Raw genomic sequence first — 17,678 nt, 5'->3', positions numbered from 1 at the left:
GGTAAATTTATAACATTGCTTTGACGTCACTGTAAAGCTGGGACTTGATTGGCTTGTGCAGCACTCTGTCAGTGAGTTTCTCCGCCCTCTTTTGTCACCCTGGGCAACCAAACAGTCCACAACTGACGAGCAGTTACTTTTAGTGATACAGGAGTTCAATATATGGCTTAAACCACCGGTAAGAGTTATTTATTTGTATATTATCTGGTCTTAATCTATGTATTTTTTTTTATCAGCAGCTGAAGATAATTTATTCAAGGTAGTCAGTTTTTTGGGGGGCAAAACAAACCGCACGGTATGTCTCCAAAACCTGAGGTGAATCGCTACAGCAGTATCCTGGTGAGCAAAACAGTTTAATACTTTGTCTCAAACTACATGCGCTTTTGTGTGGTTGCAAATGTTTGTTAGCAAAAAGCAGTTAGAATTCCGTATTTATTAAAAGTAACATCAAAGTAAATCATTGGTGTTCATTTTAAACACGGTGATGAGACCTAAGCAGAGTTATGTACAAAACACAGAATCCTGAAAGAAAAATTAAGATTTTATAAATCGCTTCATAAAATATTTGTCCTGGTTGTAGGCTACAAACTTACAGTTTAATACCTAACTTTCCCAGGGCCGCCTCTTACTCCTTGTTTAAGTATTATTTCTTAGAACATGTATTAATGTATTGACTGTTTATTGTTCAAGGCCAAAAGCAACTAATAAAAATCAAATAACGTACTATTGAGCATAAATTCATTGCAATTCATGGATTCTCCACAAGATGTCAGCATATACACTGATTTTGTTCGTAATCCCGCTGACTGAAGTCAAGTTTCAGTCACAAATAGACAGTGATTTTCAAAATAGTTGATTGAATCTCTGCCTCTTTTGGATAGATGTCACTTTATCCTCAGTGAACCTGTTGATCCAAAGAAGAAGGATGGCTCCTAAGGCAAGGAAAAGATCACCAAGTAAAGGAAGAGGGAAAGGGAAAGGGAAAGGAAAAGGAAAAGGTGAGGGTTTAGATAATGATGATATTTAATACCTGCTTAAAGATTTCTATTATTGATGTTGTTATGAGGCACTAAATCAGAAGACATTATGTAATTTTTTTGAACATGACTATATGTATATTTACTCTTTTAAAATCTCTAATGGAAGGAATTATTTCCATTTCAGGCAAAGCCAGTCGGCCTTCTACAAGTTTAGGTAAGAGAACTTTGGTACGCTTGTAATTTTTCCTGCAAAAGAAAAAAAAAAAAAAACAGATGTAATTTCATTACTTCTGTATTGAAGTTTGGAAAACACACTTCATATTAATCTCACAAAACATTTGTTATCTTTTATTCTTATAAATTATTTTTATAACTGGTCTCTTGACACCTGCTAGTGTGGTTTTTCTTTAGAATTCACACAGAACACTCTTGAGAGTCTTTTTCCCCATTTTGCCAGTTCATTTAAGATAATTCGAGTTCATTTAAGATAACACAGAATCTACAATGTCATCTATTGCGTTGTCTCTGGACATGCTCTCTCAGCATTGAGTCCATCTTAGTTTAGTCTTGCATTCATTCTTGAAATCAAGCTTTTTAACTACATAAATAGATCAATGACTGTTTTCATTATAATGCTATATTTCGTTTTGTCCATTTCTGTTTTTCCTTAAAATCAGTTTTTACCAAATTCCTTTTCTTTCTCAGAAACAGACCTATATTGATTTGCTTTTTAAAACTTTCACACATTCGTCATGGACTTAGCCAAGCCTTCCACTTAACCTAAACCCGAGTTTTAACCCAAACGTCAGTGGTTAATCTTACATGCACTGACTTTTAGTTGTGAAATTAAAAGATCTTCTGATCAGCTATGATATAGGCCTTCTCACACAATTATGTTTTGTTTACTCCAAGCAATGTACCTTGTAAAAGCACCCAAAGCTCTTGAACTTTATCTGCTGCTGTCATCATCCTTTTTCTCAGCCGCAACAAAGAAGAAGCTTAGAGTCGATTGGAAGGATGGATGGAAAAATCCTGGAAAAAAAAAAAAATAATGCTACAAAACAATTAACAATAGGTCTGGGCAATAAATATAGAAAGAAGCCACAGTTTAAAATTTGGTGAAAACTATGCATTCTGTTCCTACCATTTTCACAATTATGAACTCCGATTTTCAAGTTGTGTCCCATAAAATCCCAATAATACAGTTAACGATTGTAATGTGACAAAGTTTAAGAAAATGTCATTAATTAGAATACATTTCCAACACACTCTAGGTCACTTAAACCCAATAGAAATGCTTAGACTCGGGTTCTAATTCCTGAGAAACATAGAGATGGATGTAAATACAGAGGCCATTGTGTGCTGACAAGCCTTTGGTGAATTAAGCAAGAAAAGAGAGACCTAATTTAGAATAATTTTCAGCAGCAGACAACAAATGCAATTTAATTGTACTCTTGGGGTACGAGGAACATTGTACATCATACTCTTTTTTTTCTCCTAAACAAACATTCTCTGTGAACACAAATACCACGACTGGCACATATTTTTCTGAAATGAGGGGTGTGAGTTTCCACTACAATGATTTGGCATGAAGCCTAAGTGGTGTGAGTGGAAAAGGCTGACACGCCCAGCTGGGAAGTGGTTACTCTAGCTTTACTTAAGCATTCCCCGGTCCTCTCAGCAACCTTGTGGAAGGACTTTGAAGAGAGAGACCGCAAGGAGGAGGAAAACTGTTATTATGCAGAGTCCTGTTTACTTCTGTGTTCCCTTGACTGAGACACAACTGAGATATGGAGGAGCATACAAAGACATCTAACATGTAAAATAAAATCAATCACAACAGCTAAAAAAGTCTTCCAGTAGTCATTCAGCTGTATTTTAATGTAAGGTAACAGTATTATTACAGGTGACAGTGTTTAGCAGTAATAGCTGGATGCATTATATGTGTATTTGATATGAAACATAAGGAGAAAAATGTTCCTTTGTGTATTTTACACCATGAGAACAAATGTTTTATTTGCTTTTAATCTCCATATTTTATTGTCATTTTCAGTCACTTCTTATTTATAATTTCTGACTTATTTGTCATGTTGCTGTGACTTAGTAAGGATCCATAAGGCAGATTGAACTAACATGCTGCGAAAAAGTCAGTAGGTGAGAAATCTTTCACAATGTCACTCAGCCAAAGTTTGTTCTTCTTTATTGCGGGCGTTCAGGGTTTTGAAGCTGAATCTTGTTTGTATGAAATTTCAAAGTTGACCATGATCTCCACTTAATAAATGAAAACAGAGCCCTTGTGTTTTTTAGGACCAACTTGTATGTGGGTGATACTGATTTCTATAGAGGAAAGACTTCCTCAACACGTGAAACCTGCGAAAATGAAGAAACAGAGCTCATTCATTTGGGTTTTATTTAGCACTCTTTTGGAATTAGCAGGTCAGGGAATCGTTCTCTCTTTCTCCAGACAATGACTCATTTTGGAAAAGTGTGTAGGCTAGGCTCACACCATTCTGTACATTGTTTCCACAGAACACAACTTTTGGTAAATGCTCAAGAAAAAGAAAAAGGAAACTCAAGCCCTCTACATTGTAATTCCAATTTAACTCATTTCATGTAATCTGAACCAAGAGATCATATGAATGTGTGTTTTCATTATCAAGTTCACTATACAAAAAATAAGGCACAAAAATCAGAATTTTAGATATGCTCAGTTTATACGCTTTAAGATGAAAGAAAATCTTCATATTCTTTTTGTACATCGATTTAGTTTTATTCCTCTCACTTGGATTGTTTTCAATTGTCTTACAGGTTTGTGAACAACAACAAACTTTCAAGAGAATGAGATTTAAAAAATTATTCTGAATTTTCTCCTCCAGGTTACCCTGAGGATATCTTCCCCCTGGTCCTGACGTCGGCCACTCAGGAGCTCTTCAACTGCCGTATTGATGAAGACGTCACAGAGAAGAGCCCTTTCAAACTGCTCAAGAAAGACGACATCATAGACGACATGAAGAGAAGAGCTGCAGTTTCTGATTTCAGCCCAGTGAAACAAACAGTGCTTGTAAGAGTCATTCAGACAAATAAACAAAAAAACGGAGCTGCTATGACGATAGATGGATCATAAAACAAGGATTGTGTGAGCAACGGAGATGGTTGAAGCTCACTCATATTTTGCCAGAATCCCTTCTAGCACATTACTCTTATTAGATGTTAGCGCCTCCTCAGGGGCTGATGCAGTCTCATCAGGCGTGATTATCTTTTCCATGTTTAGAATCTAACTCCTACATTTCATTGATGTCTTTGCATGTCTTAGTGTGAACTCGGTGTCATTGTTCTGAACAGGCATACCCAGAGGAAGAGATGTTGTTGGTTTTTGATTCAAACCTCACTTACGGCCAGTTCTTCTACTTGGTTCTGACACCAGAAAGCAAGGATCGAATACTGAAAGTGAGCATGCAGTTTTTTTTATGTTCATTACTTTCACAAAACATGTTCAGTTTGCCATTCTATAACAAAAATATTTCATATGCGATATACTGTATGTTTGGTGCATTATGTAATTTATCATAAAACTCTTAAGAGCTTCAACTTTAGTTTCCAAAACTTTGCTACTACAGTACGAGTTAATGGATTTTATAAAACATTTATTTTCAACTCCATAACCCAGTCTTATTCTGTCTCTGTCATCCAGTCCCCAGAGGGTGAAGAGCTGCTTACGGCTGACAAAAGACCACAATTTTGGATTTCTCTTGGTAGCGAGAAGGAAATAGAAGAACCTATCAAGGAGACGAGAGAAAAGGCATATTACAATATTAAAAAACTCATATGCAGAGTAAAGTTAAATAAAATACATTTGCTGCTATTCTATTGATTTTGTCTTCTTGTCCTCATCAGCTGAGCCTCAAATTAAGAGTGGACCGGGCAGTTCAATCGAAGGTCTGTTTTTCAGACCGCGACTGTGCAGAGTCAAAGGATAGCCACTTGGAGTGTACTTCTTATGAAGACAGTAAATTCAAGATCAAGAAACTGCTGACTGATTGTGGAGTGCAGGCTGTTCCCATGATACAGACCAACAGTTGCCAGACAATGAGGTATAATATGATGAACCTTTGGGCTTAAAACAGATTTAATCAGCACAAAAAGACTGAAAGGTTCTGGCCTTTGAGTCGGAAACAGATTGAAAGACGTCTACCTGGAACAACAACGTATATATTCCTTATCAACATTGTTTTGCTTTGCAGGATGGTTCCAAAGGACACCTTCACACAGTATGAACCAAGAGAGTTCAGCACTGAGGAAAAAGAAACGATTCTTAAAGAACAGAGCCTGATGAATTTTTGTAACGCACAGATTCCCAGGTAAAAAATAAATGGTTTTGATTGGCAGTTTTCCCATCCAATCAGACTCAACCAACTAGATTTGAGAAAATATAAAACTCCCACCCATTACAGTGACATTGGATAAGATTGCCTATTAGCACAGTCAGTTGTGTTGCTTTTTGGTTTTAGGATGTTGTTTGCCCTGCAGCAGGAAGAGATCATAAACGTGTTTCTGGATGACTGGAAGGCTCTGGCGACGGGGCTTGAAGCTTGTGACTGGTCAGGGCAGGTGTCCGATACTCTGGTGCTCCATCAGGTCTTCACAGATCAGAAGTTCGCTAAAAGCAAAACAATTAGTTGCCTCAACTGGCACCCTACAATACATGGTAAAGTGCAACATTTTAAAGCAATTAAGCTTTTATCTTCCCATCAAGAACAGAAAAGTAATGCAAAGATGCTTTAATTATCTTGATGGCTGAAAACATACGGTAATTATTTGTGGGGTTTTTGTGTGTGTGCGTGTGTGTATGCTGCAGGTGTAATTGCTGTGGCCATGACAAAAAGACACGAGGAGCTTGCAGAGGCAGTCTCCAGTCCTCCTCTCATTGTCTTCTACAGCTTCTCCAACCCCTCCAGTCCCCAGGTGTGATAAGCAAACAAGAAAACCCTCCAACACACAAGTAAAGAAATCTCTTGCACATCTCTTGGAGAAAAGCTTTTAGGAGAAACAGCTGGAATGAATTGCACTTTGTCATTCAGGACTATTGTTTGCTGTAGGAAAATTTGAGAGCACCTATTGATTTGACCATAGGCTCCCAGTCAATAAATCTGAGCAGCTAAAGTAATGTAATACCACTTCTGTGTGATGTAAATCTTCTCTGGAGCTTGAGTCACCCATTACTTCATTGGCTAAAGTGGGGGTGTGTGGAACTTTATACCCATATCTGATGAAATGCAGTTGATGCTAATGGATTGTTGTATTGTAAGACAAACCTTGCATTAACAGACAAGATGGAAGACTGCAGTGAATAAAAACTCACATGATATCTGAATCTTCCTGGCTAAAGTATTCATACTCCTTTATCGTTCTTGCAGCTTTTCACATCAGGAGCCTAGAACCGTTGCATATTCTTTTGAAAACTGCTCAAGTTCAAAAAGACTGAATGGTTTATTTTCCAACCTTGCCACAGGTTCCCAATTAGATTCTGGTCTGGACTTTTCCATTCTAATACATGAATTTGCTATTATTTCAGCTGTTCAGTTGTAGCTCTGGTGGTAAGTCTTAAGACTTTTGCAGCCTCTCTTCCAGGATTGCGCCGTGTTTAGCTTAATCAATCCTCCCGTAGACTCTGACCACATTCCCTGTCCCTCATGAAGAAAAATATTCCAAAAAATATAATTTTTATCTCATCTGACCAGACAACCAGAAGGTTTGCTACATTCCGTACTTGGAATGTGGCAAATTGCGTACAGGACTTCTGTTGTCTGGCTATTTTCAGGCTCCTCTTCCATAAAGGCCATACTTGTGAATTCCTGTTAACACATTCTCTCATCTGAGCTTTAAATTTCTGCAGCTCCTACGTCGATACCATGGGCATATAGTGAAGTACATTGACCTTTTAAACTGTAATGTGACAGAATGTGGAGAAATTCAAAGTATATGAATACTTTTGCAATGTACTGTACATAGGTTTCTGTGAAATGCAGTGTTTATGTTTTGTCTGTAGTACATTATCTTTTTGTTTTTCTCTTTTTATTATTTTTTTTTACAGTTTCTCCTTGAATGCCCAGACGACATTCTTGCATTCCAGTTCTCCCCCTCCAATCCAAATATTATTGTTGGGGGCTGTTTAAATGGCCAGGTGATTTTTTTTTTTTTTACGGTACCACCTTTCCTGTTTCTTATACTCTGAAAAGTTCAAAATTATTTCTTTCTTCACACAGGTCTGCTCTTTAGCCCACTATAAAATACTACTCTCATTTAAGTGTTATGTTCCACGCTCAGCTGTTGCCCTCTACTGACTGATTTTGTTCGTTAACTCGTGTTTCAGGTTTTGTTGTGGGACATCTCTGCTCATGTCACCTTCATACAGGCAACACAACCCGGCAGTAGAAGGGAATCAATAAATTCGGACAAGTTTGTAAGTACAAATATATATGGACTTTGCCAAATGCCAGAATATTGCGTTAAATTTTTAAACTTTTTTATTTCCACTTTTCTAAAGCTTAATCCATTTGTATACATTTTCTTAGTAACTGATAGCAGTGCTTTTCAATTGGCTGACTTGGAGCAGACTTTGCATTTAACAATCCACAAACGTTTCACCGTAGCTGGAATTGTGTCCGACTTAGTGAGTTTTGGCTAACTGCACTGATGCTGCTGTATTTAAACAGACACATGTACTAGGTCCCCACATTTACTTTGTGTGTTTTTATGGTCTCTACAGTGGAACAGCTGTCTCCATCCCTCTCCTCTCTGCTTTATTCTCCTTTACTCCTCCCCTAACATCCTTCTCCCTTTCTCTATCTTTGTTTGCTCTTAATTCTCTTGAGTCAACACAGCATAGTGCCAGCTGTTACACAACTCCCCATCTACCACCGTGGTTTGTCCCCTTATGCAAGATAACGTTCTGCTAAATCAGATCACTTTTCTCTCTGCTGTTTGCAGAGTAAACAATAGCAGTTGTGCTGGTTAAAAGGACTTACTTTGGATGTTGGGATCTATGGAACATGTACATACTGTATATCTGCCAACGGCCTTCCAGATAAATCACTTTGGTTTAACTTGTTTCTTTTTATGAAGGCTGCATGTGGAATGTTTTTTTCCCCATGCATACATATTGATATCATAGCAAAAAAAAACATTCAAGTATTTGGATTAAATTTGAATTCTTTGGACTTTTGTGTATTTTGATATCCTGCTGAAGCATTTTGAATGCCTTTTGTGCTGAATAGAATCTGCCTGATTTGATTGATTTGTCAGATTTTACTGTACAGTGTCTTTTTGTGTTTGCTGTCTCTCCAGGACCTCAACGACAGCAGAGAGAATATTCCTATTGTGCGATTCTGTGCGGTGTCAGCCTTAGAGAGCAGCCACAAAGCCCCGGTTACTGACGTGCAGTGGCTGCCGCCAACATTCGAGGTACAGAAAAGTTCAACGTTGAAGAATTAGAGGCAACTTTGAAATAAAGACATGTTCTAAACTAGAGTAAGGCTAATAAGTAGAAAATGTCCTCTTGATGAAAAGGGTGTTCTTTTTGTGTGAATATAGCATTATATTTCATGTAAATAATAGACCAAATGTAAACTCTAAAGAGTCATTGTTTTTGTAAGTGCATATAGAGATTTACGGAGAAGATATAGACTGTTCCTCAAAGTCAATTTTGGGATATGCCGCTTACTACCAAGATGACAAAAAGGAACGTTTATTAAAGTGTTGGCATGCGCCTTGCAGTTTCTTTTTTCCTGTTGGCGCCTACTCCTCACCTACATAGCGGATCGTCATAAATCATTTTCACGTCGTGTATTCATCAAGATGGATGAAAAATGTAAGCATCAAAGTTCCCTCAGGGGAAAGATTAACATCCTACTTTGCTGTACAAAGTAGTAACTTTTTCACATGGTCAAACACATCTGTCTCGCTTTCTGTTTATTTTAGACAAACAGAAAGCATAATTGTGAAATAGGAGGAAAAGAATGCATGATTTTTCTAATTTTTTTTTACAAATAAAATTCTGATAATTACGATTTGCATTTTATTTAGTTTGTACAAAGCTTACATTTTGGCATTGATTTTGTAACTTTTTCTCTGATAAGGTTACTATGATGGGCTTACCAGTGGAGAACAAGCAGAAAGTCTCGATTCAGATCATCACCTGCTCCCCTGACTGGTAGGCCTGAGGAATAAAACATTGTCCATTTTTTGAAAAACACAAAATGTTTGAAAGTTAGATTTAAAGGAACTCAAGGAACCACCTCGATGTGTGTGTTTGAATTTGAACTTCTGATTTTAAGTTTTCGTCCGTTTCCAGGTTTGACCTTTTTGCCTCATTTTGCTCCATAGCACTCTTCGTTTTTGGGACGTGAGACTTCCAGCTGAGTTTTCGAACACACCTACAGAGAGCACGCCAACTGTCGACCATAAGACCCCGATGACGACCTGTAGCGTTCCTGAAACTTTCAAACATCTGGACAGGACTTGGAAACCAATGTTCAGAGTAATTTAGCTTTGGGAATTTGTGATGTGTAGAACCTAAGCTAATTTTAATATGCATTATATTCCATAAGGAATTGAAATATGAAAGGTAATAGAATGATGCAGAATCAAGGATCTTTTATCTTGTGTCATTTGTCAGGTTTCACTGTCAAAGATTGATACCAAAGGAGAATATGTTCCTATCAAGTTCAGCTTTGAAAATTTCATCACTCCTACAGGTACGGCCAAAGAAGAGATATTTCATTTTTGTATTCATTTTAATACTTTTGCCATAGAAATTTAGAAATGTTACAAATTTAACATTTGAAGGGGCAGTATTGTGTAAAATTAACTTTTTTGACCTTTATGATATGTTATAATGTTTTTCCCTCATCAAAAACATAACTGGAGTGTTGCTTTGATTTTTTTATGCATTTTTAAGAAATCCTTTAATCTCCTATGGCAACCATTTAGTTATTCAAAATTCCTGGTTGGACTTAGCGACACCTTCGAGGTGCTGCTCCTCCATGGTCCTACAATTTTCAAACGTCTAGGCTTCAGCATTATAGAGTATCCCTCCCCTGCAACTTTCTCACTTAGCTCCTTCAGACTAGCCATCAGTAATTAGCAAACACCTGCTGTTTACCTGCTGTGCATCCGCAGAGCTCATTATACGAGCTACTTCTCAGAGCAGCGCTGGTCAACCATTGTTTAAGGATGAATAGAGGAGCCATGTTGTGATGACTCCCTGAAGGCGGAGCTTTGGAAAAATCAGGAGTTCTTAAAGAGACAGAGACCCAATTTCCAGGCTTTAAATTATGAAGTGAAACTTCTTTTAGGTCGTATTTGATATACATAGAATTTTATAACAGCCAAACATAGTTACTTGATTGTGCTATAAAATGACACTATGTGCCTGGAAAATACATAATATTTTCCCATTAACAAAGATTTTGTTTTGTTTTGGTTTGAAAAGCTGATTTCATTGATGAGCACGGTGAGGCTGTCTTCCTTGAGTTTCCCACCACTCTAGTAAGAGTCTTTTTTCCAAAATAAGCTAATTTCTGGTAGCAAAGCACTGGCCTTGCTCACTGTCAGCTCTTTGTAATATCTTGCTCAGAAAGCTTGAGGAAGGTTGAATGTGTCCATGCTGGTCAAGAAGAGACCTGTCTATGTCTGGACGAAGGTCCGGCTCTATAAACACCACTTTGGTAGCTGGCTGGTTGGAGAGTTAATTTGCTGCAAGGTCATCTTTTTTTCACTTAACCCAAGCACTCACCAATTAAGATTTTAATGAATATGATGAATATTTTGGTTCAGCTTAAGGAGTTTGCCTATCTTACTGACAAAGTATGTCTTTGTGTTGACTCCGGTATTCACTACTATTTCTAAAAGTGGAGCCACTTAACAGTCATTTGTAGCACAACAGATATACTTTGCATGATTTTACACGCCACGTTATTGTCAGCAGGCTTCACGGTCACTGTGTAACTATTAAACAGCCATGTCCTTGGGCAGCACTGAATCAATTTCTGCTGCGGTGCAACATAGTCTTACTGTTTTCTTCACACATTTTTAAATGGAGAAGTGAATTCTGAAAATGTGCAATAGAAATGCACCAGGAAATCAGCTGCTGAGCAAAAAAAGGAGATTTTCTGGCTTGAACGACTCTGACATTTCTGACCAGTAAGGTCATCAAAAATCTCAATGCTTTGGCCAGATAGTGGTTTTAAAAAGTTACTCAAAGTTAGTTATTTTTACTCTCATCATGATGATTAAAATGAATGGGGGAAAGGCTGCTTTTAATAACTTTTTTCCTTAATAACACACATTTGGTTGTATGCTTCCCTAGCAAGTCCCTTTTTTTTTTTTAGAGAACCCTCTTTCCCAGCTTTTTTCTTCATTCCTCTTATTCTTTTCCCACCCCACTCACCAGATACACCTCTCCTTATCTTCCCCCTTTTGTCCTCCCATCATGTTGTTAATGGTGAGAGTACAATGCAGACGGCATCAATCCGATCTTTGTTATTTCCTTACATTAAGCATACACCACTGACTCAAACTGTTCCTCTTTTTTCTGTGTTTTTGTAAGGAGCTAAGCCATCTCTCTCTTAGTTGGTAGAATAGTGATTAACACTTTAACCTTGTTTTTCCACTCAGAAAGAGACAAAGAAATAAAGGGGACAGAGGTCCTTCTTGACTACAGCCAACTCAAGATACCTGCATCTGAAAAACTGAAGGAGATGGACAACATCAATACCAAGTTTTTTGTTGGGACAGAGGTAAAACTTCAAAATGTCAAAACTTCAAAAACCAAATCCACAACAGTATTTTTTCAGGGTTTTTTTCTGCAAGTCTTTTTTTCCCAAACTCACTTCAGTTTACGTTACAATGTTTTGTAAAATTGCTGAAGTTTTTTTTAAAGCTAAGATCATGACAGAACATTGGCTTTGAATGGTTAAGAAACTATGAGGTGTGTGTAGGTTTATTCTCTGATGAATAAGCTGTCATGTTTTCACTGCCAGAATGGAGAGATCATTTACTCTGACTGGAAAATGGAAAGCGACGACTCTGGGCGCCCGCACAGTGAGTGCTGCCATATTTCTAGGTTGTTTAAAAGGGGCCTAAACAATATATTCTTTACCATGTGTAAGCACTTTCTTATCAAACCAAGACATTCATCACAATAAACTGAACTATTAAACTTTTGTTTTTCAGTTTTATAACAATAAATCTGACACCTACTGTATATCCCTTTTAAATCACTCTTATCCTTTGGCAGCCATGCTAAATTTAATTACCCTTAGGAAATGTATAGGATTACAGAAGTGTGACTTGTCTTCATAATTTATTGTGACTGAGACTGGAAATCACAATCAGTATTCTGCCAAGTAAAACATGCCTTTTCTCATAATGTGCTGCTGCGCTCCCAGGTTCCAAACCCTTCGCGTGTTTCAACAGCCATCATTGGCTGGTGAACACAGTGCAGCGATCTCCATTCTTCAAAGACATTCTTTTGTCAACAGGAGGCTGGAACTTTGCCATTTGGAAAGAGGGAGTCATGGTAACTACACTAAAAACAAGTCCACTGAGCATAAATTATGTGCCCAGAGTAAATACATACACCATACGAGGTTATATTGGTCATATTATTTAATATAATATATTAAATTTTGATTTAATATATTGAAATTTTACAAATTTTGTAACATTAGAAGAACAGTTCTTTGTGTTTTATTGAGATTATAATCTGCAGAATGTGGTGAGCATATGCCAGTTTTGCTCTGATACCAGTTAAGCACAGTTAAGCTATAAAACAATATTTGGCTTTGATATTTATAATGGGCTTTTCCTTACTGTATGTTGCATATCTACAGTAATTTGTTGTATCTACAGTAATTTGTTTCCCCATTTTACTCTAAACAACTAAACATCATTTAGGCATTTGACAGAGGGATTTTGGAGCATACAGATAACTGACCAAGTTACCAAAAAATAACTTTAGATTTGCTGTTAAAATGTATAAAGTTGCATTCACTTTTTCCCTGAAACTGCTGCATGCAGGACGGCCCACTGGTTGCATCGCAATACTTTGAGCAGGAGTGCACTGTGGGATGCTGGTCGCTGTCCCGACCGGCTGTTTTCTTCATTGGAAAAACAGATGGCAGTGTTGAGATATGGGACCTGCTAAAAAACAGCAGTGAACCACTACAGCTCCACCCTCATATCAGCAAAAGCAAGATTACCTGCATGAAAGCCTGCAGTTTCACGGGTGAGAAAACACACGCGCTTCCGGTTACATTAAAACTTATATATGTAACTTTTCTTAAAAAACATATATGTTTCTTTTTATATATTTGTTAAAACTGACATGATGTTGTGACAGTATAATATGAGGCAGATAATCTCAGAAACAATTAAGCTTGTCCACCTCCTCCCTGTGCTACTGTTGCTGTCTGAAGAAATGCACCGCTCCCATTCAAAAACAACCAATCAGAACCAGGAGGAGGGCCTCATAGCTGGCAATCATGCTTGTGTGCATGCTTGGGCATTCATAACAGACTCTGCTGATGGGGAGAAGCTGTAGCGTAGCAGAGAGAAAGGGGAAGGTTGTAAGCAGAGGGTACCATGGCATGATTGATGGCATGAATGACAGAAATGATCAAATGAAAGCTAATTTGTGTGTTCCTCAACTACCATTCACAACAACTGGGAATGTCACTCCCAAGCTCCTACCTGTGTTGACATGTACTTTTTCAAATTGACTATTTAAATATATTTTTCACTGCTGTTGTCACATTACACCTCTACATGTTTTGTTTATTTTCTCAAAGTTTAGCTCTGTGTTCAGTGAGTCAGCAGGCTGCTTATTTAAATTGTTCTCTGCCTCCAGCCAAGCAGCACTTCCTGGCTGTTGCAGATGATCTTGGGGTTCTTCGTATTTTTGAAATACCAAAGGCCCTCTATCTTGCTTCCAGGCATGAGGTGAGAGCTAAACTGGTTTGTTTGTTCAAAAAAAATTATAATAATAAGTCTGAGAAACCTTTCTCATGACATGTTCTAACTTCAGCCTTTAATTGTTTACCTAACCCTAACCATAACCATGCAAAAATATTAATTTCCATTTGACGTTTTTTACAGTTTGCACTTTTACAAACACAAAATCTTTGTATTTTATTGTCTTTTTTGACAGGACCCTATGAACAATAACACATGATTTTGAAGTTGAAGGAAAATGTTGTGTGAAGAACAAAATTCTCATGTACTCAGCCCCTTCTACTCTGATATCAATAATTAAACTCAAGTGCAACCAATTGCTTCAGCAGTCCTCTAATTAGGAAATAGAGTCCACCTGTGTGTGGTTTAATCTCATAAATACAGCTGCTCTGTGAAGATCTGAGGTGTGTCAGAGAACATTAGTGACCAAACAGCATCATAAAGGATCAAGGAACACAGCAGACAGCTAAGGAATAAAGTTCTGAAGAAGTTTAGTGTAGGTTTAGGTTATAAAGCAATATTCTAAGCTTTGAACAATTTACAGTACAGTTCAATTCTCCACAAGAGGATGGCACAATTCTAAACTTCCCAAAACCTAAGCTAACAGGCATGTTTGACACAAGTTATACTGGGAACACAGCAGAAATGTCAAATTAGAACCTGTGGTTGGAGACCTGACTTAAACGCTTTGACCTACATTTAAAAAGAACCTGTGGAAGAAAAGTAACACGAAACAGTAGCATGAAACATGGGTGTGGCAGGACTATTTTGTCCTTTTTCTTTAACTTCAAAATTGTGCTGCAATTTGTGTTGGTCTGTCACATAAAATCCCAATAAAATGCACAGCAGTTAGTGGTCACAAATAAATCTGATTTTTTTTTTGTTATTTGCAGAGTTTAAGCATGAAGAAATACTTTGATCTTGAAGCAGAGAGTTTGAAGGACTACTTAAAGAGGGAAGAATTCTGGACTAAACAGAAAAAGGAGGAGGAGGAACACAGGACGAAACTGAAAAAGGTAAGACATGTTTTATGTCCTGAACAGTTTTAGTCATTTGTGCAGAAATCTGAACTAAGAAGGTAGATGGAGAAGATGCAAAAAAAAAATCTGTGAAGCTGCTAACAAGTTTATATGTTTAGCTGTCTGAAAAAGCATATTGTACCGTTATCTAAGATTCCAAGCTGCTCTCCAACAACATTTTTGAGCAACATTTAAATGTATTTAAGTCAAATAAAACATTTGTCAGTACACTCTGGAAAAGGAGGCAGCAGCCTGGCCCTCTTTGTGTGTCTGCATTTTTATCAGTGTCTCTTCTTTTTTCCTAGCCTCATGTTTAATTCATTCTTCATGTTATTTGACACTGACCACAGAGGATAGTGTATGTATTACCAGGCAGTGTCTGGCAAGCTCTTTGCTAACTATATAGGCTAAATCTATAAAGGGATAAGTGTTTCCATCTCGGGCTGGATAGCAGCTGCAGTATGAAGGCAGGTAATGTTTGTTTCTCTACCAAAGGAGAGCTGCAAGTTAACCTCCATATGTATTGCTTCTTGAGATGTTTTTTTTTTTAATCATTATGTGCATATTTGGAGAGGAAGGGAGGAAACATACTAGTAGAATAGTTTGGTTTTCTACTAGCAAAACAATAACTAAGGACCCAAATTATATTTGATAATTAGCATAAAAGTTCTGCAGAAAATTGATATCTAAGGGTGAATTCACACCCAGCCACACTTGGTGCTCCTTAAACATACTGCAGTTTGTCTGACTGGAATCTCTGGTTTGTTTTGGGAGATGTGAATCAATCAATCCATCAAATTTTATTCTTCAGGGGATAGAAGGCCAACTTTGTAACTGTCTTTATGTGCCTCTGAATATTCAGGTCAGAGTCCTTCACTACACCCAGATTTCATTCCTGATCACTGGTTTCCAGCTGTAATAACTGAAGCAGTGTGTTGATTCTAAGTCGTTCCTCTTAGGTCCAATGATAATAACTTCGGTTTTGTTTCTGTTCAGTTGGAGGAAGTTGTGGCACATCCACACATTTATCTGTTCTAAGCATTTATTCAGTGTTTGAATGGGTTCAGAGTCACCTGGTTACATCTTAATGTAAAGCAACTGCCTAGTTGCTGAAATATGCTATAGATAAATAAACCTGATTGACTGTATTTCAAATCTTCCTTTGTCTCCAGGAACCTGAAAAACCAGAAACGCCCCCAAAGGAAATTCACCGTCTGGACTTAACGGAGTACAGCGATGACCTGATACTAGAGGAAGAACTCTTACAGGACATGGGCTTGTGGCCCATTGCTGTAGAGTCGGAGAGGTAGAATACCTAAAATCACCCACATTCATGAATACTTACACAAATATTTTTATATACAAAGCAGAGGCTTGTTTGGTTTATTGTCTGATTTTTGTCCAGTTTTGATATTGTTTGTATAGAGATTTTGTCTCTTACTCTTAAATGTCAAAGTTTGCATTTTTATTGTTGTTTTCAAAATAGTTTTTGTAAATAACCATAACGTTTTTTATGATATCTATGTTTTATTCAGATGTAAAACTGTTTCCTCTGGTTAGCTTTATGTCTCATATTTATTACAAATTGTGATGCCTTTGTGTCATATGAGCTTTAAAAAACCTCTGTTTATTGGTTTAGAAGCTAACTTCAAGAACTATTTTTAATTGGAGATTCCTTTACAATGTTAAGGTTTTTTCTAATTAAACATTAAAGTGTAGTTTTTCTGTTCTTTAATAAATTTAATTTTTAAAGTAAATTTTCTAAGCCATTTCTTCACCTCCAGAATACTCTGAAAGTTGGAAACAACTTGTTCCAGAGTGACGCAGAAATGTTATTCCATGCATTTGTTACTTCAAGGCCAGTCTCCACTAATTCTTTGTTAAGAGGAAACACAGATTATTCAGTAAAAACCCTCCAGCTTATCCAAAATGCTACTGCATGATTTCTAAAATTAAGAGGTGAAATCTTTCCAGTTTGATCTTCTCTTGATAGACTCCCTGTTAAACTCAGAATATAACTCACTTTATAAAATGTATTTGTCTGCATTTCATTGTTACCAGGATTTAATTGGAATGTAACTCAATTTAAATATGTCTATGTGACTGGACCGTGTAGAATTGATCAGATTTTATATTTTTGTGTGATTTGGTACTTGTAAAGTGATTTGAAATATAATATAATAAAGTCATAACATTATACCTTTAGTCTGGTAAGATTATGACTTTATTCTTGCATTATTACCACTTTATTCCCATAATATTATGATTTCATTCTCATACGAGTTTATTGTCGTAATTGTATTTTATTTATTTTCTTACTGTGGCTCTAATACTCTGTTTTATGTTTATCTATACATAAAAACAGACATTATTTCTCTTGAGGTGCCTCTCATCAGGGGCGTGATTGTCATTTTCTATCATAAAAATATATGTTGGCTTTAAATCTAATTCTCCCAGAGGTATGAGTAATTTTGAGCCTATTTGTATCAAGTACATCATCTCTAAACAACCAGAGAGGCAGGTGATTTATCGCAGCAGCTATGACTTTTCTCAAAGGTAAATTACATTTGATCTACTTCTGTGATGTTGGGCATTACTGAGAAGTTTGATGCAGTGAGTCTGTTTTCTGTTTCCATCAGTTTTTCTTCTTTTCATGTTGATAAAAAAA

At 37.0% G+C, this 17,678-nt stretch overlaps 1 protein-coding gene across 2 annotated transcripts; it reads left to right on the top strand.

Annotated features, from left to right (window-relative positions):
- The first annotated feature begins 86 nt into the window (after positions 1-86).
- Positions 87-17,165, top strand: dnai3 (dynein axonemal intermediate chain 3). 2 transcript variants are annotated; one of them, XM_028026863.1, is made up of 23 exons: positions 87-178; positions 882-998; positions 1,165-1,194; positions 3,857-4,041; positions 4,323-4,427; positions 4,672-4,779; positions 4,875-5,071; positions 5,222-5,338; positions 5,489-5,685; positions 5,836-5,942; positions 7,072-7,161; positions 7,351-7,440; positions 8,325-8,441; positions 9,116-9,189; positions 9,363-9,516; positions 9,655-9,733; positions 11,655-11,776; positions 12,020-12,080; positions 12,428-12,558; positions 13,059-13,266; positions 13,888-13,979; positions 14,885-15,007; positions 16,183-17,165. In XM_028026863.1, exons 2-23 carry the CDS (start codon positions 926-928, stop codon positions 16,318-16,320), a joined length of 2,598 nt encoding a protein of 865 aa, XP_027882664.1. In that variant the 5' UTR covers positions 87-178; positions 882-925; the 3' UTR covers positions 16,321-17,165. The 2 variants fall into 2 exon arrangements, with proteins under 2 accessions (XP_027882664.1, XP_027882663.1); XM_028026862.1 differs by having other exon boundaries at positions 111-339.
- The last annotated feature ends 513 nt before the right edge of the window (positions 17,166-17,678 follow it).

The sequence above is a fragment of the Xiphophorus couchianus genome, chromosome 9 (assembly GCF_001444195.1).
Source record: "Xiphophorus couchianus chromosome 9, X_couchianus-1.0, whole genome shotgun sequence".
Taxonomy (NCBI): Eukaryota; Metazoa; Chordata; class Actinopteri; order Cyprinodontiformes; family Poeciliidae; genus Xiphophorus; species Xiphophorus couchianus.
This window is presented reverse-complemented; position numbering and strand designations above follow the sequence as displayed.

What these genes read in the sequence shown, in the direction of transcription:
- dnai3 (XM_028026863.1), top strand. Translation starts at nt 926, where the DNA reads ATGGCTCCTAAGGCAAGGAAAAGATCACCAAGTAAAGGAAGAGGGAAA. An exon ending in TCGGCCTTCTACAAGTTTAG is followed by an intron (nt 1,195 to 3,856) that starts GTAAGAGAACTT and finishes TTTCTCCTCCAG; the next exon opens with GTTACCCTGAGGATATCTTC. An exon ending in ACAGGACGAAACTGAAAAAG is followed by an intron (nt 15,008 to 16,182) that starts GTAAGACATGTT and finishes CTTTGTCTCCAG; the next exon opens with GAACCTGAAAAACCAGAAAC.